Below are 21,559 nucleotides of genomic sequence, written 5' to 3'. Positions count from 1 at the left end.
GGTCTACAACAGAGATGGAATGGATTATATTTAGCTGCTGAGAACTTCATTGTTCATCGGGCTATTTTTCCAAAGGACAAAATATTGCAAATCTTAGAAAATCCTCTGACTACACTGCATCTCCAACCCAGCACAAATGGTTGCTTTAGCTGTTTAGGCTGTGACACTGAACTTTATTATGTTATTACATAAACACATAATGGTTAGGTTGAGCCACTGTTACAGGATCACCTTATTTTAATACAGAAATAACCTTGCAACCAATATTTTGTCATTTCAACCCCAAGTATTATGCAGGGTCCTCTTGTGATTCAGTCTGCAGTGTTATTTTGCCGAGTACAGACGTACCTACACCTAATTACATTAGCAGGGTGTGAATCAGCCTTGCATTCATTTGTGTGTGAGTCGGGGGGGTTTTTGTTTTTTAATCCAACAAGGCCTTGATATTCTGTTCCCCATCTTCCTTCATTATGGAGGCTGCAATGAAAAGCATTAATGAGAACTCTTGGTGGCACTTTTGGGTTCAAATCAGACAGTTTCATCTAGCTACTCAGCAAGGAGAGCCATTAGGTTTTAATGATATTTGCAGATAATTCCTTGGATTTGGTCAATTAATTTGCATGAAACACAAATTTCATTTATCCCAGTGAATCATGCAAAGGACAGACATGGGGGGTAAATCACATCCAGTCCAGCAATCTAGTCCGAGCATCAGCTTCCAGGCTGCTATTTTTATCATTTATTTTATCATTAATCTCGCAACATCTCCACAATTAATACTGCTCTTTATAGAGTCTCCACAGGGCACTCTGTCTGCACCATTCTGCATTTATTCTAAACAACATCACAGCCTGTTGAAGAGTTACCTTACAGCAAAATGAAGCTGCACAGTAAAGTATATATAGCACATTGTTCACTGATCTAAACTAACAGACAATAGCTAATGCGTGACCAAATGATTATGAGCACAGCACACTGTATGAGAGTATTTCTATGGTCAGCGCAGGATGATGTGTTTGTAGCTATTAAGGCAGACATAAGGGTATAGGGGATTTAGCTGGATTGAGGACACCAAGTTGACTCCCTGAATCCACCAACTCGTCATCATTTTCTCCTCTCTCCCGTTCTCTTATCCTTTCTAAGACTAGACTAGCTGAAATGCACTCCCAGAGGATGAAATACATGGTCCTTTCTCTTTCATCTTTCCTCCATTTTTCCCGTTATCATTCCTCTCATACCTTGTACAGCTGACACACAGACAAGAGACACAGAAGATATAAACTTGTATATGCGTGTGCGTGTGTGTGTGACTGAACGCTTTGATTAAAGCCAGCCTGTGGATTAATTAGGGTAAATAACCTCAGAGCTGCTTTTGGGATTTAAGTGTTAAAATCTACTGTGTGCTTCATACTAGAAATGTGTCTGTCAACCATGAATGTTTTTGTCACTGCTCTCCTGTAGGGTCCATCTATTAAAAATACTGTATTTGGAAATTATTTAGTTATAACTAGTCATGGCGACACCATCTCAGGAAAGGACTAGCTGAATCAGAGTCAGTTTCAAGAGGTCAGCACAAAGCATGTTCGTCAATTGATTAGCTTTCTACTGTAGTCTAGTGACTGTTTGCAAGCATCAACTGCAGATATTAAGTCTGCATTCTGACCCAGTGTGGATATGGGGCATGTTCCTACCTGCTTCTTCCCTTGGGGATCACTCAAGATCTTTGAGTGCATCCCAAGGATTGCTGTGAGTGTGGGATGTCCTGCCACCGCCCAAAAAAACGAATCTGCTTTGGTATTTGATTTGGGGTTTTTTAAGTAAAAAATAGCGCTAAGCAGAAAATAATAACTGCAGAAATTATATCGAGAACATATTTAGCAAAGGTGTTGACAGTTATAATGCTGATCTATTAATTGGAGAAACAGAAGTCTAAAGTATGAAACTGCACCAACTTTTTTCGTGTCATTGTTAGGTTAGGTGGTTGCTAGGCAACATAAAAGCATCACAAAAGATCATGAAAAAGTTTTGTGACTTTAAATGAGAAGTTACTGTTGTGATATTAAAATGGCACTCCTTTTACAAGGTGTTATAGGTGTGCATAAATTTGCTGGCTAGGCAACACGATGATCTCATAACACCTGATATAGATAAGAACCATCAGGGGCCTGTACAAGTACACCACAACTCGTGATCATCTAGGAGGAGTTTCCAGGAAAACAAACAGAGTGAGACTTTGTGTATTATAGTACAATGGTTGGCGTGTTAGAGTTGGGCATCGCAAACAACCCTTTGGCGGTCACCACAACTAGCACAGAAGCCCAGTGCGATGGTCCTCCCTGCACCCACTTGACATGCTGACGTCACAATGAACTCTTGTCTCACAAATACACACAATTAGGGAGAAATATTACTAATCATAGATAAAGAATCAAATAAATGAAGAGGAAAAACTAGCATGTGAAAATCAGTCAGTGGTTCATAGCTACAACCAAAGAAAATATGTCAGATTTAAGCAACAACAGAAAAGCACATTTGCCTTGAAATACAGTCTAACTGAGGGTCTCTTCTGCTACATCTTTTGCTAAAAGCACATTTATTGCCACACAGATGTGTGTAAATATAGGCTGACAAATATCTTTGGTAATATGCATATGTAATAATATGTTAATGAGCCATGTGCCCAGCGTTGCTTATGCTGATGAGCCATATGGAGCTTTGCCTGGAAGCCTGGTGAGAGCTGTAATGTTTACAGATCTCTTAGGTAAAAAGTGAACAGGACAAAAGATTATAACACTGTTCTCTGTTACAGTGATGCTTAAAGGCTGGGTCATTGCTTAAAGAAACAGTGGAGATTAATGAAACCATTCTGATGAGATTGAAAGCAAGTCAAAGAGGTCAAAGAGTCAAAAAGGATCAGCACAGGTGTTATTCTCTGGTTTTCTAAGGCTACATAGGATGAGACTGTTCATTCACTTTCTTGAAATGCAACAAAACACCTCAATTAAACTTTCATAAAGTTAAGGAAAAGAAGCTGTTTTCAATTTATTGCATTAATTCTTTTTCTTTTTTCTCTATTAACTAGTATTAACTAGTACAGCAGTCTCAAACTGCAGCTCCAGAGAGACATGCAGCTCCTTTTTCCATTTGTAAAAATGTGCTGCCTATATAGTCTTTTTTATGCTTTAATACGTGCATCATAGCTTACTTTGCTGAACCTTAGCATGGATGTATACACATAAACGGTCCATGGACGAACCTATTTGCATTTACCACCAACACTGCTGGCTTACTGGTACTGTTTAATCTGCGGCTGGACTTTAGACAAAATAAAATTGAACCTGATCTATTTTTTTTTAATATCTTTAAAGCTATTAGGCTTTGGATGTTACAGTTCTTTTCAAAGTAGGCTACTTTTTATTTAATCTGCACAGGAACACAGTGGCCTGCAAAGCTTCATAACTACTCTTTGCAAAGTAAATATAAATAAATATACTCTTCCGCTGCTTCACAACTGATCCCTTTTCTTTGTAATAAAAAACTGATTTAAAAAAGTAAACAATTTAAACAAACTTCATTCCAGAATTTTGTAACAAAAACATGATATTGTAACAAAAATGCAACTGCAGCCCACTAAAAAGCCATTACTTGTGTTAAAGGATTAATTATTTACACCCTATTAGTAATGTTGACAGGCTAATTCATATTTAATAGGCTGTGTTACCTTCATTGTAAGGCTCAAATACATTTTGCAGCCCCACCACAAATTTTCAGATTAAAAATTGCTTGAAAATGTCTCTTTTGATAGTAAAGGGTGCCAACTCTTCAATTACGGGATAGCATTTGGACCCAGACCCCATACTAGGTAATATTAGCCACCCTGCATATGTTATTCCTAACTTTTTTGTTCATTTACAGGCTGTATGGAGTTGTTTGTCTAAATGCTTCATTAAGGTACTTGGATGTATTTATTTTATTTTTCAAATGAGTTTATATTAAGTTTTTATTAATTTACTCAACGAGAGGTGGTGTGCCTGCAGTGTCGTCATCCATCGTGAAACAAACGATATCAGACAGAACATGTCGACTCTAATCGTTGGTTTCAACCAAGCAGGTACAAAAGCATAACAGAAATAAACAATTTCCGCTTTCACATAAACTATTTCTTGAAAAACATTTTCTCTATAGAGCGATTCAGTCCTGTCAGAAGACAACTCGCAATTTAGCCAACTGCTGTCCTTTCAGCACCTGTGGTACTAGGCTGCTGGTTCGGACAAACATAATGGGAGCTGAAGTCGGTTGACGAAATGGATATGTTCATCACACTGTGCTGCTGGTGTGAAATTCCGATAGCCCTTCTGCTCTTTTATAATAATCTTTCAAAATTGGCTAAAGCCAAAAGACTGGGACCACAGTGGTTTGCTCAAGGACACATCAACTAAGCAGATGCATGTGGCTGCAGGGGCTTAAGCCCAGGACTCCCAATCGCAAGCCAATTTCCCTAATCACTGCACCACCCCACTGCTCCTGATTTTGCCACCGTGAGAATGTGTCATCAAAAATAATTACAAAACATTAAAGGCTAGAGCAACATGGAGAGAAAACACTGCAGGCAGCGTCTTTCAATGACGAGGATGACAAAGCCTATTTGGGAACCTTTTACCCAGTGGCACATACCTTCATCCCTCACCGACTGAAAGAACTAACACATCGTGGTTGCATATGCTTAACTGGCTCTCCCGCGCTCCCACAAGTGAGACCAGAGCCTTGTTCGCTTTCCAAAACCCAGCAGCAACAAGCCAATCTGTTCTCAAACAGCTGGAGCTGCCCCCAAGAGTGAAAGAGGGAGAAAAAGGGAGGGAAAGAGGGGGGGAGGGAGGTCTCAGAGAGAAAACAGGCAGAGAAAGTGTGAAAATGAGAAACAGAGCAAAAGACCGGGATGGGAGCATAGACGCAGAGAGTATGAGAGTTCGCTGTCATAAATAATCAATGCTTAGTCAACACAGAAAATGAGAGCACGTGAAGGAGCCAGGGCTTCCTCCTATTCCCTAATCCAAAAAGGGAAAACTGCCAGCTCACATATGTCACAAGTAAACAGAGCTGAGCTAAGTTGAAGAGGATATATGGAGACAGACAAAATGATAATCGGAGGAAAAGCGACAGAGAGAAATTAAAGTGAGGGAAGAGACTGCAGAGAGAGTTAAATTTGGAAAAGGTGAAAGTGAGAAAGAAAAAAGAAAGAAAGAAACACTTGGAAAGCAGGAAGCGGGCTGCAGGAAATTCCTTTGTCATCCTCCTGACCCTTTGCGCTTGTCAAAAAACTGGAATATGACAGTCCACGTCCTCTTTTTCTTCTCCCTCACTCCTTTTTCCTTTTCTCCGGCTGTGTCCGTGTGAGCGTGCTGCGCAGCGACAACTAGATTTCAAGTCATCTGCCATTTCTTAAGCGCACTTGCTTGGTGCTAGAGACAACTATGTGACTCGGAAACGTGTTCATACCTCATGTCTTCAAGCAGGTCACATTCGGTCTGGTGTTTAAAGTGCAGTCTTGTCATCTGCTCTGTGTGAGTGTTTTTCAGCTCCTGTGTCACTTTGACCTGGATGAAACAAAAAGACATGTTATTAAATGTGTTATTTATTCATCCATCAGCTCCACAGGCATGTTATTGATCTCTATGAAGCCCAACTTTCAACAAATCATCAGTCCTCACATATCAATATATTAAAACAGTAACTACATATTAATCTAGATGTGATTTGGCCAATGCAGAGGACATAAATGGCCGTCTTTTCCTGGTTGTAAAAGGGTTCATTGAATGACGAAAGCCTCTACCTGGCTGTAAGTTATAAATGCACGTTAACAATAAATGATCCATTTCAGTCCATAATATTTCCATCTCATCGACCCTTCGTTAGATTAAATGCTGCATGAAATTACCAAAAGTCACAGACTGAATACAGTAACATCTTTTAACATGAGCATATTTCATTTTGTGTTTATCAGATAATCTGCCGATCTATTAAACTGTTTAAAGAAAGAAAGATTTTCTTTTAAAAATTTGTGATATTTTAACATAACTTGTTTCAATCAAAAGGCTAAGAACTGTTTGGACAACTGGACAAATATGCCCTCACCAGCCGCCTCATTGGGTAAACCTGGTCAGTTGCTTGTTACTGCAAATATCTAGTCGATCACATATCAGCAACTCAGTGCATTTAAACAAGCATACATGGTCAAGACGACCTGCTGAAGTTCAAACCAAGCACCAGAATGGGGAATAAAGATCCTTAGTATAAGTGTTTCAGAAACTGCTGACCTGCTGGGATTTTCCCACACAACCCTCTCTATGGTTTACAGAGAATGGTCTGCCTTGTTGATGGCAGAGGTCAGAGGAGAATGACCAGACGGCTTCCAGCTGTAACTCAAATAACCGCTCGTTAAAACCAAGGTCTGCAGAAGAGCATCTGTGAACACGCATTAACCTTAACCACAGCAGGTGCCACTCCTGTCAGCTATGAACAGAAAACTGGGGATAAATTTTGCACAGGCTCACCAAAGTTTGACAACAGAAGGCTGGAAAAACTGTTGCCCAATTTGACAAGTCTCATAAACAACATGAAAGCGTATATCCAGCTTGCCTTGTATGAAAGCGTATATCCAGCTTGCCTTGTATAAGGAGTTCAGGCTGGTGGTGTAGTGGTGTGGAGGATATTTTCTTGGCACACTTTTGGCCCCTTAGTACAAAATCAGAATTGTTTAAAGAAGCACAGCAAACCTGAGTATTTTTGCTGACCAAGTCAAACCCTTTACGACCAGTGTACCAATCGTCTAACAGCTGTTTCAAGTAGGCTACACAAAGCTCAAATCATCTCAATCTGCCTTCTTGAACATAACAATTCATTCACTGTACTCAAATGCCCTCTATAGTCACCAGATTTCAATCCAATATAGAACCTTTGGGATGTGGTGGATGTGCAGCTGACAAATCTGCAGCAACTGTGTGACACTGTCATGTCATGTGGACCAAAATCTCTGAGGAATGTTTCCAGCACCGTGTTGAATCTAAGCCATGAAGACTTCATTAGCCAAAAATAAATATGAGTGACACTGATTTCAAAATGATATATACTGAAAAGCATTATATTCTCTAGCTGCCCATCAGCTGTCCTCCTCTAAAGTCACCTGAAAGGAGCACATATATATATACACTCCCACTCATGACCCATCAATGTAAAAGTCGGCGTCAGGGTTTTGTGAGACCTTCAGTGAGGCAGGTATGGGGATTTTTTGCAGTTAGAGGTGACTGAGGATACTCTTAACATCCCCCATAACTGCAGTGTTTAGTAAAGATGCTGTGTGCATCAAATTCAATTTAGTGACCAGGCTGCTTCACACATCTTATGCTAAAACAGACATGCACACAGACACACAGACACAAACACACACATCTCCTGCCAACAGAGTCGCTGTGAAGGTCATTGTGCATTGTCGGGTGAATTCCATCGGCTATTCACCAGAGTAACAGTGGGCAAATTCACGACTGTTCTAGACAAAACAATCAACAACATGCCACACACACTACACTGGCATACACACCAACACACAAACACAGCACAGCTCCTTTCTTTCATGTGCTGTGCCTTTGAAGATAAGGAGGGAGTGGTTCATTACATTATCAGGGCAAAATTTCTTCACTTGATTTCACCTTCTATCACTCAGTGGCAACCCCAGAGGATGGCGAGAGGAAGGGAATGGTGACAGAGAGATAGAGAGATGGGGCAGGGGTTACAAAATGAAAAAGAAGATGTCAAATAAGGGCAAATGTGAAAATTATGAATAACAAAAATGGAAAGAGGAAGAGATATGGCATAAACATCCCCGGCTGTGAGATAACAATATCAAGAGGAGTTTAACTTCTTCGTCTTTTGCTGCATCCTCCTCCACTACAACCATTAACCTTCTTGGTGGTCTTCCTATTTCCTTCTGCCTTAAAATAAGGCAGAAGATAAAAGGGGAGGGTTGTGTCAGGAAGGGCATCCGGCATAGGACCTCTGCCAAATCAAACATACCTTCAAGCACATGTGAGGATGTCAGATTCACCCCAGTAATGAAGCATGTATACCAATACACATATACTTCCTCCCAGTCTGATATGTATCCAGTCTAAAGATGCAAAGATGCTTTCACTGATTTAACTTAAGATTCAATGTCATCCGTTGATGCAGTTAATGTCAATTTAAAGAGTTCAAGTTCACCCCAAAATCAAGCATCTGCAAAACACTTGTGTAGCCTGAAATCTCATAGGCTAAATTTGCCCAGCTCTAACCAATTCTTTAAATCCACAAAACAGAGATGCTTCCTCAGCGTCCACACCCACTCTCGAACGTATGGATTTAAAGCTAGATAGGCAGACACTGCATTGCCTTTGTCAGGCCTCTTTAATTTAAGCCACATAAGGCGAATAAAAGAGAGCCGAAATGACTCCATGTTTGTTAGCAGATGTGCCGAGACACAGACAGAACACTTAAGGGGCTGTATGTGCCGCACTGGGAGAGAAATTATTAGTATCCAACAGTCTAGCAGAGATGCTGTGGGCTGAGTGCACACTGAGGGTACCCGCGCTATTGCCAGTGGGTAACTCATCAGTATTTTTTATATATTTGTTTCTAAATTATGCTTTTATTCTGAAAACATTATAACAGGAGGTTCAGGAAAGCAGTGTGTACAGCCTCAGTCAGGAGAAGACCTGCACAAGTGTGTGGTTTAAAGGCATGATATGGCTTGTCCGAGGCCACAGTATGTGTGTGTGTAAACGCAGGGTGTAAGTGGCACAGAGGGAATACGTGGTAATTAAGAGAAATCTGATGCGGAGCTTCACAGTGGGGAAATTGGCTCTTGTGCATCTATTTCAGGAGGTCACACACACACACACACAGACAGACAGAAAGCAGTGGACCAGAAACTTCATCACACCCTCATGTGTATACACACACACACGCACGGTGCACAGCACGCTTTAGGCGTCCTTTCTCAGCCCATACAGAATCAGTAAGTCAGCGTGGCTCTGGCTGCACGCCTTCCTCGGTATGCTCGGCTTTTTGTCAGCTCTGCCTTCGGTGACCCCTGCACGGACTGATGAAGGTCTTTCTCTGAGACATCATCACAAAAGACGAAATCTTTTGTTGTGCTGTCTGGGGCAGGAGAGTGGAGTAGAGTGGAGGGGGGGGTTGCGGGTTGTTGTCATATTTCCACAGCGTCCACATTTTAACAAAAACAACCACCTTACTGGCCACAACGCTAAAAGCACTGCTCATATTTGAAGTTATTCCTATTCCTGCTGCACGTCTCTCCCCCCGAATCCCGTTTACTCGTGCTTTGTGTCTCACGGTAGCCCACCTAGCGCTTTCTAGCTAACGTTATTTGACGTGTGAGGGTCACGCTGCTGCAGCGGCTGGACAGATGCACATTAATAACGTTCACAACTAACCCAGCTAGCCGTCCTTGCTAATGTTGGCTAGCGAGGGTCTTTCCGACCTCCCCTTTAATTTTGCCTTTATTTATTTATTTTTATGTATTTATTTATTTATTTTTACCGGAAGCTTTTTGTCGTGGCTGTCCAACCGTGAGCTTACAACACTGTTATCTGCCTGTCATTGTCTGCACAGCCCTACTAAAAACATAACGGACTCACCTTCCTCGGCGGCGGCTGCATGTTGAAGTATTGACATGAATGGTATTTCCCTTGTGAGATGTATTGTAATTCCGAGAGGATATCCAAATCAGTGTGTGGCACTAATATTTCTATGTTTTTTTCCCCCTCTTACTTCCTGAAACAAACACCAACAAAAAGAAAGAAAAAAGCCTCCCCTCCGAACCACAGGGAGGAAAGACGGGAGTTAAATTTGTACTCCGGCGGCCATGACTGATGATAAATGGCTAGTTTATATGCAGAGCAGAAACTGGAGCTACGAGGAGAGACCGGACACGCTTGTGTCGGCTGCTGCCACTACGAGAGGACTGGTGTGTTACTGTACTCTTGTGAGCAGGAGAGGGGGAGGCAAACAGGCGGAGAAGAAAAAGCAGAGGGAAGGGATGGGGAAGATATTAACGGGGAACCCCATTAGCAACTCAGCTCAAGGGCTCCATCGTGCGGGGAAGAGCGGGACAGCGCCCCGTGCCTCATTAATGAAAAACGGCCATCAGGACGGGAAGAGATAATCTTTTTGTTTGCGCGTTCTCGCCCTGTGCTGGCGGTAAAATATGAGTAAAAATTTCTTAAAGTATATAAGATTTTCAAATGTTTTATTTATTTATTTATTTATTTATTTTACAGCCGCTCCAGCTTGCTCATAGGGGGAAGCGCAGGAGGAAGAGTCCCGCAGACCTGCATAGCAACAAGAAACCGCATTCAATCAATCGTGGAGTAGGAATAAAAACGGGATTTTGTTTTAAATAAATAAATAGACAAATTAAATATACAAGTGATTTAAAAAATTTTTTGCATAGGACCTATTATTTTTTGGCTAGGGAGTCCAAAAAAGCGTCTAATCCACACTATTATTATGTAGATCATGGCGCACGTCAAAAAAAATCTATAGAAAATCAGGGGGCAGACAGAGTAAAATAGGGTTACTGGGTTCATTGCTTCTGGGGAAAGGTGATGAAAGTCTTGTCAAGGGTTGGCATCAGCTGCAGCTGGTATCACAGCACCCGCAAGCATGAATGCATGCATGCATGCATGCAGCCCGTAGCCTATATGCTTTTATTAGGCGTTATTGCACGTGGTTAAAAATCGGCCAAATGCTGCATTTCTGGGTCTTCCGTTATAACACAGTTTATATCTCGGGCCATGGACCGCTTTTCATACAGACCAAGACGTCATCTTAAGATCGTTGGGAACTGGGATGGACATTTTTACACACCACACCATTTTTAATCAATTAATTCAGAAAATAATTTGAAGATTGTTACGTCTCACTCTGCTAACACCCCTGTCAAACTGTGTAGTTGTCCAGCTTTTGAGAAAGTAAGTAAGCTTTCCCATAAAAAAAAAAAAAGATACAGTGATTAGTATAAATAGGTCAAACTAAGTAAAAGCAAGTCTACGCAGGTCGGTCTTAAGCTTCCTTTTTAATCCTATCAACAGTGTCCACAGATCTTAGTCCACTGGAAGCCAGTTCCACAACTTGGGAGCCACAACCTCAAAGCAAAGTCTCCTTTTATACTTTTGTACCCAGACCTACTGTAGATACCACCAACAACCACTAATCAGCTGACCTCAGAGACCCAGTAGTCATGTATAGATGTATTAATTCACCAGGAAGCATCTAGCCAAGGATCACTGAAATCTTAAATTGAACCTTAAAGTTTATGGGGAACAAGTCTAAATGGGATAAAATCAGCGTCACATGGGGCCTTTTACAGGACCTGGTGAGAAGCTTTGTATTCTGGACCTGCTGTAAGCAACACAGAGATGATTTACTCAGGCGAATGAATAATGAATGATGAGTGATCGAGGCGCGATGACACAAAAGCGTGTATAATCATTTCCATTTCACACTGAGACACAATATATTTTTGAAGAGCAATGTTCTGCAGATTATTAAAAAAAAAAGTTTTAACAAGACATGCTTATCAAAACTGAACCCTCCTTTAAAAGGAACACCAGAATCGCTCGTGGTATGGAGACCTAAAGATAGAGTTTATGTTGTCAGGAGCACACATAAGAGTGTCAGGGTTTTTTTGTGTGTGTGATAACTGACTGTTCTGAAGAACAGATGGTTTTATTTGTTTACATTCTGGGGTTTGAATGGCATGTATGAGATGTCTTCAAAGTTATTGAGGATGTGTGCAAGTAGAATAATATATAAAGGCGTTACCCAAGCTTTAGGTAACGCCACAAGCTAAGGTGGCAGAAGAGGACACAAAATAGGAAGAGACCCAATCCAGAGCTGAATCAGAGGTGCCCACCCACATTCGAAGTCTCCTAGTCAGGATACCCTGATCAGCCATGTCAGAGGCAGCAGACAGACCTATCAGAACTTCACCTCCATCTCCATGTTTTAAAATATGATTTGAAACTCTACAAACAGCTGTTTCAGTAGTGAATCAAACTGAATTTATCCAAATGGTTTTTGAGCAGTTACAGCCACCACTTTTTCCAAGAAGTGTAGTGCTAAAGGGCCTTTTTGAAGGGCCAGCATTGGGCTTTTGAAAAAGAGGGTGGATAACAGCCTGTTTAAATTGTGAAGGGGACACAGCCAGAGGTTAAAGAGTTGTTAACTATCCTGAGAACAACACAGCCCAGAGGTGTGAATGACCTTTTTGAACAGTGAGGTTGGTAAAATGTCAAGTAGCCAAGAAGAGGGTTTGCTGACGAGATCATATCAAAGACATCGGCCCAAAGGACGGGTCATATTTGCTCTGATATGATGGATCTTATTAACCAAGAAAGAAGGAAAGTTTTCACACTCTTCAAGCAGGAGAAACAGGATAAATGATGTCTCCGAACTTTTGGGTTTTCTTTGCTGTTATGAATTCAGCTTGAGTGAAGCGCGAGACTGTCCCTCTGGCTTGGAAGACAGAGGAAAAGACAAACTAGCTCAGAGGAAGCGAGCGTTTTACTTCTTGCCTCCTACGTGTTATATTCAAGGTTAGGGTACAGGTAATCATTAATTTACAAAGTTTCTGGAGCAGGTGAGACATTAAGCACACTTCCTCACCTATCACACTCGTATATTTCAACACACTCTCACACTCGGAGGAATCACATTAATGTTCACACCTAACTTTTAAACAGCGGCACAGAGGAAAATGGCTGCCACCCACTTATGGATCGTATTTTTTGCGTTAGGATCCAGCAAGGATTGTTTTCATCTATGATTTCTTTTATAATTTGGCTTCTGCACATATATTCCTTTGGCCTTACCGAGGTAAGAGATTGTTATGTGTCTGTGCCCATAAAACAAGAAATCGGTGTGGTAACAGGGGAATTTTATTCTACTGAGTGGCTCCCACTGGTGTTTAAGTGTGCATATAGTGTGCTGGCCTCCCTGTGGCATACCGCCTAAATCTTAAACTAAAGTTAAGATTAGAACAAAGCTCAGCAGCGTGCATTTCATCACAGCCCACAGCCCTGTTGTTAAAGCAAAATCCAAAAAACGCTGTAGTTTCACAGGTTAACAACCATTATTGTGGCATGTAAGAGAAATACGTTTTATGCCCTTTGCTACATGATCAATATTAGTTAATTGTTACATATTTATAATAATTAATTCAGGAAAATGACAAAGGAAGACATTGTGCCGCTTCTAGTGGGCACTTTTGTTTGCACACTGGCAGTTTCATTGAAAATGATTGAAGAATTATAGGCATGCACACCTTTTTTAAGTGCACAGCCCAACTAACTAAAGCAGCTCTGCATATTTGATTTGGCAGATTTTCACACCAGATAACTGTCCTGACACAACCCTAAAAGGGACTTTTGTCTCCTCCTGGTACTGATAGATAGTGATCGTTCACTTGTTAGGCAAATGTGTAAACCCGGACACTATGGAACCACTAACAAGCAGCCTAACCAAAACTTCAGAAAACAATAGTGCAGGAAAGCAGAAAGCAATAATTTCGAGTGAATAACTTCAACTACACGCCAGATCAACGTAACCCAGAACTATTGTACTTTGCCTCGGTATGGCCAATTTCCCACGTGCATTTCTGGCTACTTTTCCTCCACAGTTTTTGAATTTACCAGTGAAAGAACAACAATCACATTATCAACATAAGGACCAACAAATATCAGCAAACTCGTGGAGGGAGATTGCTGAAACCATCAAAACTGACCTGAGGGAATTTTCAAATAAGTTCAAATGATTTGTTTCTATTGGCTGGCACTGCATATAAAACACTGGGGCATGACCAAAAGGTACTTAACGCGTAGTGGACCAGCACAAGCACGTAAGCCAGCAACAATGTCTGTCATTTACGTAGGTTATGTTGTGGTCTCTGCAAAGATTCCACACAGGAGCCTAAATCAGGCCTTAGGTGTGAGGGCCAATCTCAGTGAGGCTTGTGCCACCCCATACCCCCCCTCTGGACACACCCCAGTTCTTGACGTCTCCTCCTGAGGAAAAAAATGCCCATTTAGTTGTTGGTGAACTAAATACTATTACTAGTGCAGCTTATATCTATAAATAAAGATTATTATAATTATTACTGTTGTCATCAGTATACAGGGTTACATTTTTTAAAATTTCTTGCTCTAATAATACAAGATCATTTAAGACCTTTTTTCATGGTAAAAAAAATCCTTCTTATTTTAATAACACTAAGACTAACTCAAATATATAGCTTTCTAGGTTTACCAAAGCGAGAAACATAAATATTTAACCAGTTTGAAGTGTCTGTTGGTTTTACTGAATATATTTAACATATTAGCCTCAGGCCCCAAATGCTTACTCACTGTGGACACGCCGCAACTCGTCAAACAGTCGTACGTCTTCACAACTTTTTCACTGCCTCCAGTCTCCCAGGAACACATTCAACCACAAACAACAATGTGAGGATACTTCGCACAGGATAGTCAGGATAATAGCACCCATACAGTGTGAGTTACTTCATGAACTATATGTTTTTTAGGGTTTGGGTTTTTTGGGGGGGATATTTGTGAACGGCTGTTTTACCAGAAAATAGCAGAAAGGAATTTATTGCCGAAGAGGTAAGTTCTTCTCAACTTGGTATGGCATGCACAAAAACTTAGAAACTACAAATATGGACACTCAGGTCTGTTATCAGTTAAATTTAACACACGGCTGTTTAGAAGAGTAAAGGAGAGAAGAGCAAAAGGTTCAGAGAAAGCAAAACAACATCAGAAAGAGAAAAGGGGGGAAGGTCTGCTGCAGGTTAACTCCTCGCTGAGCTGAGAAACTAGTAAGGTTGCGTGTTGTTTCTTCAGGCTCTTTCTGTCCGTTTTATTGCATGGCTGAACTTGAGCTTGTCAAATAAAGAGAAAAATGGCCCGAGTTTGTGTGAGCCAGCAATGTTCAGCTCACGCCACTGAAACTCTCCAAGCTGAATCTGGTTTGAGTTAAAAAGTTATTCCTCTGTTTCTGCCGTTTGCAGCTGGAGGGTTTTTTTGGAAAACTTTGTCATGCCCAAACAAGACATGCATTTTTTTTTATCTGCTGTGGGCCACAGCTGCACCAGATATTTTCTGAAAAGTTGTTGGCACATAAGTTGGTGAATCAGTGTCTGAAACAAACTTTGAAACTCTGCATCGCCGATATGTTATTCAGAGGTGTCACAGTGTTGTTTAGGCCAGGTGGAGGAACTGTACTGTCGGTTTAAGAGCCACCGCTTTCATAGAGATTCATATTTTCGGATGGAAAAAAAGCTTCAGGAGAGAGTCTAATTATCAGTTATGGTTTTAAGTAGCTCCTCCTCTTCTTTCACCCACAATTAAAGAAAGCAACAACTAATGTCTGTGAAATGTCCTTGTGCATTTTACAGGAATGGAGTGAGTCAAGCTGGATTGTGTTAATTTGATTGTGCAATCACAATTGGCTATTTGCCTGTACTTAGTATGGCATGATATGCTGGACTGTGCTGTTGAAGCATGCCAAAGCAAATGATTCAGGGCCTCTTTAACTGATGTCATATCCTCCTAATCACAACCATTTTCTTTGTCCTTTGTGCGTAATAGTTTTTCATGGTTTATACATATATATATATATATATATATATATATATACATTATAATTTATATAATTTATTCCTTTCTACAATTTTCCCCTCAGGTGTTCTCAGCATCAAGATGGCCGGCGTTGACAACAACAAGACCAACCAAACCAATTTCACTGCCAACTACTGTCACTTCAATGATGATTTTAAATATATCCTCCTCCCTGTCAGTTACACCCTGGTGTTTGTGATTGGCCTGGCGCTGAACGCCACGGCGTTGTATGTGATTGTGTTCCGCACCAAGCGCTGGAAGCCCTCGACCATTTACATGTTCAACCTGACAGTGTGTGACACCCTGTACATCTTCACGCTGCCATTCCTCATCTACTACTACGCCGACAAGAACGATTGGCCGTTCAGCGAACTGTTCTGCAAGCTTATACGCTTCCTGTTTTATGCCAATTTATACGGTACAGTTGTGGAAAGCTACCAACTCACACAGCACAGTACAAAAGCTGAGCTTGACTTATTGTAGAGCCACCGCTTTGCAAGATAATACAGTAATAATACAGATAATACAATACAGTATGCATTATTTGTCAGTGCAGTATGATGCAATAAGGTGTGAAATACAGTGTGTGTGAACATTGGCAATATGAATCTGCACATCATCTGTTGTTAAAGTGCAGACTTTCAGCTTTAATTCAGATGAGCAGTTTCATGGCTGAGGGAGGGCTGTTCCCTTGATGTATTTTATAGGTTTACTTCATAGTCTTAGATGTCAGTGCAATTCAGGGAGGCCAATATTGGGCTGAAAAACCCAAATAAACCAGAAATAAATAAGAGAGAAAACCAAAGATTTAGGAGGGGCCTAAATGCAGTCGTCAGCTCAGCGATGCCAAATGAATAACCGAGTGGATGATCACAGAATTATTTCCATTGTTAAGAAAATCAACTTCACATCATCTAACCAAGTCAAAAAAAATGCCTCAAGTGGTAGGAATATCATTATACACGCAAGAGACGCCTTCATGAACATAAACACTGAGGGTTTACAAACAAGGTGCAAACCACTGGTTACACTGGGGTTTTTTTTTGATGATCTATTAGTTAATACAAAGAATTACACAGTAATACTATTAATTATTAGTATATGAAAAAAGCATGCTAAACGTTCTTTTTTTCCTCTCTGACAGGTTCCATCCTGTTCCTGTCCTGCATCAGCCTGCATCGGTTCGTTGGTATCTGCTATCCGGTCCGCTCCCTCAACTGGGTCAGCGCCCGCCAGGCCAGGCTGGTGTCTATGGCAGTGTGGGCCTGTGTGTTATTCTGCCAGGCTCCTGTTCTCTACTTTTCAAGAACTAGGTGATTAAATGTTTGTAACTTTGTTTCTCTGTCTTCGTTTATTTTGTGAAAGTGTCTCTAATTGCATTTAAGTGTGGACTATTGACTTTTGTGGCACACCAGTTTTGTACTGTGCTTATCTTAGGTGACCCTAATGGGACACACTTAAAAGAACAGCCAAGCTTTTACTCAGGTTGAGTGCCAGACAGGGGGAGTGCCGTTTAAAGATCCGAAACAAATGCAATCTGTTATCTGCTCTGTAAGGGATGTAAACACTGAGCGAATCTGCCATGACACCACCAGCCCAGAGCTTTTCGATGACTTCCTGGTGTACAGCTCAGTCATATCAGTGCTCATGTTCGCCTTGCCCTTCATGGTGGTGATGGTGTGCAACGGCCTGATGGTGAGAAAGCTTCTAGATACTGGCTGGGGGTCTGGAGCAAGAACTGAAGAGGAAAGAGGAGGCTTAACAGCCCAAAGGTCCAAACAGAAGTCAGTAAAGATGATCATCATCGTGCTGGCAGCGTTCATGCTGTGTTTCCTCCCTTTCCACCTCACCAGGAGTCTTTACTACTTTTTTAGATACCTGAGGCAGGTCAATCCAGCACAGGTGAGGACAAGCACTTCTTTAATAATAAACATGTTATGATGACTCTAAAAGATCGCTGAATGACATTTGCATCCCTTCACCAGATCAGCTGCAGCTTGGTGGAAGCCTCCAGTGTGGCCTACAAGATTACACGACCTTTGGCCAGTGCCAACAGCTGCGTGGACCCCATCCTTTACTTCCTGGCAGGGCAGGATGCCCGCAGCAATCTCACTAAGAAGCGCAAACTGCCGCCACCAAAAGCAAACAGTGGAATCCAAACCTTGACAGTAGAACGCTAACACCTGAGACTGTTTTGGTGAAAATGCTGAGTGTGTGTGTGTGTGTGTGTGTGTGGGGGGGGGGGGGGGGGGGGGTGAAGACATTTCACTCTTCATCCAAGAGGTTTTTGTAGCTGGGGAGTCCCAGGTATTTATTTATACCATAGAGGAATTGTCACCTTGGGTTGTTGACCCACCCCGTTGTCATTAAGAGTCATTAAACATCATGTGACTGTTTGCCACCTGGGCTTGTGTAACAGTAACAGACTGTTAAAGACTCGCATGTTTATCTACCACTCTCTTCCACACTGTGTTTTTTGTCCTGTCTCCCTCACCTCACCCCCAACTGGTCGAGGCACATAGCCGCCTCTCCCAGAGCCTGGTGCTGCTCTGAAGTTTTCTTCCTGTTAAAAGGAAGTTTTTTCTTCCCACTGTTACCAAGTGTTTGTTTATAGTGGGTCATTTCATTGTTGTTGTTTTTTGTAGAGTTTTTACCTTAAAATATAAAGCACTTTGAGGCAACTGTTGTTTTAGTTCAATATAAATAATATTCACTTAAGTTGAATTGAATTAAACATGATTACAGGAAGGTTAATGACTCTCAGGACCACCTCCAAAGTGACAGCACCAGTGGGGGTTAAATACCTGAGACTTCCCATTAGTTTTTGAACAGAAGTACCTAAAAAGAAGTTCAGTTCCCTTCAACTCAAGTACTCAAAGCTACTGCTACCTGGATGGTTCAAAACCTACATAGACACACAGTATTGTATGACAGATGCTCTCTTTAAGAGAGCACTTTTCAATCTTAAATATGCACCAGTCGTCAGTTTAGCAGGTGCAACACTTCTGAGATGTTAATTTTACTTCAAGACAGATATTTTGTTATTAGATACTATTTTTTGTTTTCTTTTTGCTAAGAATCCTAGTGAGAGCAAATTAAAGGGAAAAACCTGAAGTTTAGTTTTATTGTTAAAATACTGCAAATCAGGACAGGAGCTGACAAAGGAGATTTATGATGACTGAAGATTAGAAATAAATGTCTAAATTATGCATTTGATTTCTGACTTAATGCATTAAATGCCTTTGGATGTATAGGGAATAAAGATTGTGTATTTATGAAAATAGAAAACTACGTGGCGTATCACAGCTGTGTGCTTAGAGAATTGATTTTATGAGTCATTTCCAGCACCTGATGTTTGTATGTTTGTATAAGAACTTATAGGTTTTCCACAGTGAGCATTGTTCTGACATGAAAGACAGGAATGTGCGTGTTCCCCGCAGGGGTCAACCTCACTGCAAATTTAAGGCTTGTGCTCAGTGTCCCGGAGAAAAGCACGTGTCACAAATGTGAAGGATGTAAAAATCATGTAGTAAAGAAGAAGACATTTTTAAAATGTGGTAACTGGCAACCTATCGAGGATTAACCCCACCTTTCGGCCTATGGCAGCTTGGATAGGGCAAGATGGATGGATGGATGGATGGATGGATGGATGTTTTTCTTCTAATTTAAATCCATGTGTGTCCATCATTTTTTAAATCAAGCAGCCATAGGAACAGAAGGGAATTTATAGTAATGTACAACAGTACATACTCAAGTATACCTTTAATCTACAGTGAACCACTAGGGGGTGACAGCACCCAACAAGTTCATCATGGTTCAAAAAATCCCATCAAATTTTTTGCCATTTTATAATCTAGCCTCACACAAACCTCAAGTCTCACATACTGACCAACTCCAGACACCACAAAGCCACACAGCAGCACGACACCAAACCAGATAGCATTTAAAATGACTCTTTATTTTAAAAGTAAAAACATCATACAGGGAAAAAAACTGCAATATTATATAAATGCAAGCTACAAAGCTGATAAGATGAATATTTAAATCCTTCCCTCTTTTCAGCAACACTTCAGCTTGAATACATTTCATGATAACTGTAGTCTGAGTGAGAATGTTACTAAAAACGGATCGAAAGAAAACATGTAACGCAGTCAATAAATACCCTTCCCTCCAGACATGCTGTCATATTCCTTGTCACAACATAATAAGAAAATATGAAAATGAGCAGTTAAAAAAAGCCTCTATCATTATAGCACACGCTTGAAAACCCATGAGGATGTAAACTAAAGCCAACTCAGCTCGCATGACTGAGGCATTTAAACCGCTAATTCTCTGCAGCCACTGGTGGGTTTATTGAATTAAACTATAAAAAAATAAAAAATAAATATGTGCTTGTGTGTGTGTGTGTGTGTGTGTGTGTGTGCGTGTGTGTGTGTGTTTATATATAAGTGGTTTCTTTGAGTTTTGAAGATTGCATAGCTACAGTCTGGCTATGCATACTGTGAGTGTTTTCATGAATAGAATGGGAAACTGTAACAGCTGAAGGAAAAAGCACTGAGAAGCTGCACCCAAATGATAGAAAAATAACAACTATCATGTTAAACTTATGCTGCACTTCTGCCTTCGGGCCTATGCATGGTAGTGTGGTAGCATTTACTGGGGGTTTTTTCCTTTTTTTAAAATGATAAACCACAAATGTCACTCACTGGTGCAGTGCAGTTGTCTTTCCCATTATAAGGGATCTAACGTATCACCTCACGCATACTTTAAAATTACAAAACGCCATGTTTCTTTAAACCCACCCATATTTACATATGTACATGTTTATATTTACATTTACGTTTTCTTCTACAAAAGCGAGACCCACCCCTGTAACTACTCTTTCACTCTAATGACGACAGCAGCTGGGAATGAGCCAATGGGCTGCGGCGTCATTAAAAATGCTCTGATATAGTCTGAAGAGCCCCTCTTAAAGAAAAATCGGTACATCCCAAAAGTGTACATCTCGCCATTTTTATTTTGGTTTTATTTTTTACTCTAAAAGGTTTTAACTGAGTGAGCGAGTGAGGTCTGAAACCTCCTCAGTTTTGGTGTCAGCAAAATTACTTATATTTAATTATTTAAATATATAACATTAAAAAAATGTTTAAAACGTACCCTGTTTTTAAATAATGAAGTGTCAAATGATCCTTATTTTTATTTGGCTTATTTGCCAACTGTGGTGCAAAAAAACTCATATGCGCATTGATGTTGAGCCACAGGCTGATAGGCGGAGATTTTCTGTTTTTTATGGTGCATTCTTATAAATCATTATTATTTTTGTTGTTGTTGTTTTGTTGTTTCTTTTTTTAAATGGAAGCACTTTTTTTTAAAAGTCCGGGAGTGCATTCGTGTATAATACACACTTCCCTCCTTCTAGTGTCAGTTATTGTTAACCGCTCTGTCCTTGGACGTCTCGCAACCCGTTTCTGTTCGGATGTAGCCGTGATGCCTCTGATGCTGCATCTGATACGTCTATAATACAATAATCTGCTTATGTGATAATAAATACAGTTATATTCCTATTATTGCATTATTAGAAACAACTACTTCCAGCAGCAGGTGGTTGTGGTTTATCGGTGTCAGTCAACTAAATAAAACACCCTCCGTGTCAGCGGGTCAAGCCGTCGCCGGTGAATGAGGTCATCTTCAGCGAGATAGCAATATCGTCCATTCACCTGCAAACATGAATGAAAAACAAAATTAATTTAAATATTTTTGTCATTTTAAATAAATCTCAATTTGATTTGACTAAATTTAACCAATTGTCAAGACTACATCAGTCGCTGGTCAGT

At 40.7% G+C, this 21,559-nt stretch overlaps 3 protein-coding genes across 6 annotated transcripts in view; 1 reads left to right on the top strand and 2 right to left on the bottom strand.

The window, feature by feature from the left end:
• fchsd2 (FCH and double SH3 domains 2) overlaps nucleotides 1-9,850 on the bottom strand; it is a 67,924-nt gene extending 58,074 nt beyond the window's left edge. Inside the window, exons 1-2 of the mRNA XM_005474671.4 lie at nucleotides 9,690-9,850; nucleotides 5,497-5,594 (exon numbers count right to left, since the gene is read on the bottom strand). Coding sequence (XP_005474728.2) covers nucleotides 5,497-5,594; nucleotides 9,690-9,710 — 119 coding nt within the window. The 5' untranslated portion in view covers nucleotides 9,711-9,850. The remainder of the gene's footprint in view (nucleotides 1-5,496; nucleotides 5,595-9,689) is intronic.
• A 2,871-nt stretch (nucleotides 9,851-12,721) lies between these two features.
• p2ry2.1 (purinergic receptor P2Y2, tandem duplicate 1) lies at nucleotides 12,722-17,970 on the top strand. Of its 3 annotated transcripts, none has more exons than XM_005474667.4 (5): nucleotides 12,722-12,930; nucleotides 15,790-16,143; nucleotides 16,870-17,038; nucleotides 17,282-17,627; nucleotides 17,711-17,968. In XM_005474667.4, exons 2-5 carry the CDS (start codon nucleotides 15,807-15,809, stop codon nucleotides 17,903-17,905), a joined length of 1,047 nt encoding a protein of 348 aa, XP_005474724.1. In that variant the 5' UTR covers nucleotides 12,722-12,930; nucleotides 15,790-15,806; the 3' UTR covers nucleotides 17,906-17,968. The 3 variants fall into 3 exon arrangements, with proteins under 3 accessions (XP_005474724.1, XP_005474726.1, XP_005474725.1); XM_005474669.4 differs by lacking the exon at nucleotides 12,722-12,930 and adding an exon at nucleotides 14,433-14,600 and having other exon boundaries at nucleotides 17,711-17,970; XM_005474668.3 differs by lacking the exon at nucleotides 12,722-12,930 and adding an exon at nucleotides 14,589-14,711 and having other exon boundaries at nucleotides 17,711-17,969.
• A 1,692-nt stretch (nucleotides 17,971-19,662) lies between these two features.
• The window catches only part of relt (RELT TNF receptor), a 28,003-nt gene continuing 26,106 nt past the window's right edge, over nucleotides 19,663-21,559 (bottom strand). For both annotated transcript variants that reach the window (XM_005474666.4, XM_019345310.2), the window contains exon 11: nucleotides 19,663-21,442. In XM_005474666.4, the coding sequence (XP_005474723.1) occupies nucleotides 21,439-21,442 (4 nt within the window). In that variant the 3' untranslated portion in view covers nucleotides 19,663-21,438. The remainder of the gene's footprint in view (nucleotides 21,443-21,559) is intronic.

This window comes from Oreochromis niloticus, linkage group LG14, assembly GCF_001858045.2.
Source record: "Oreochromis niloticus isolate F11D_XX linkage group LG14, O_niloticus_UMD_NMBU, whole genome shotgun sequence".
In the NCBI taxonomy this organism is placed as follows: Eukaryota; Metazoa; Chordata; class Actinopteri; order Cichliformes; family Cichlidae; genus Oreochromis; species Oreochromis niloticus.
This window is presented reverse-complemented; position numbering and strand designations above follow the sequence as displayed.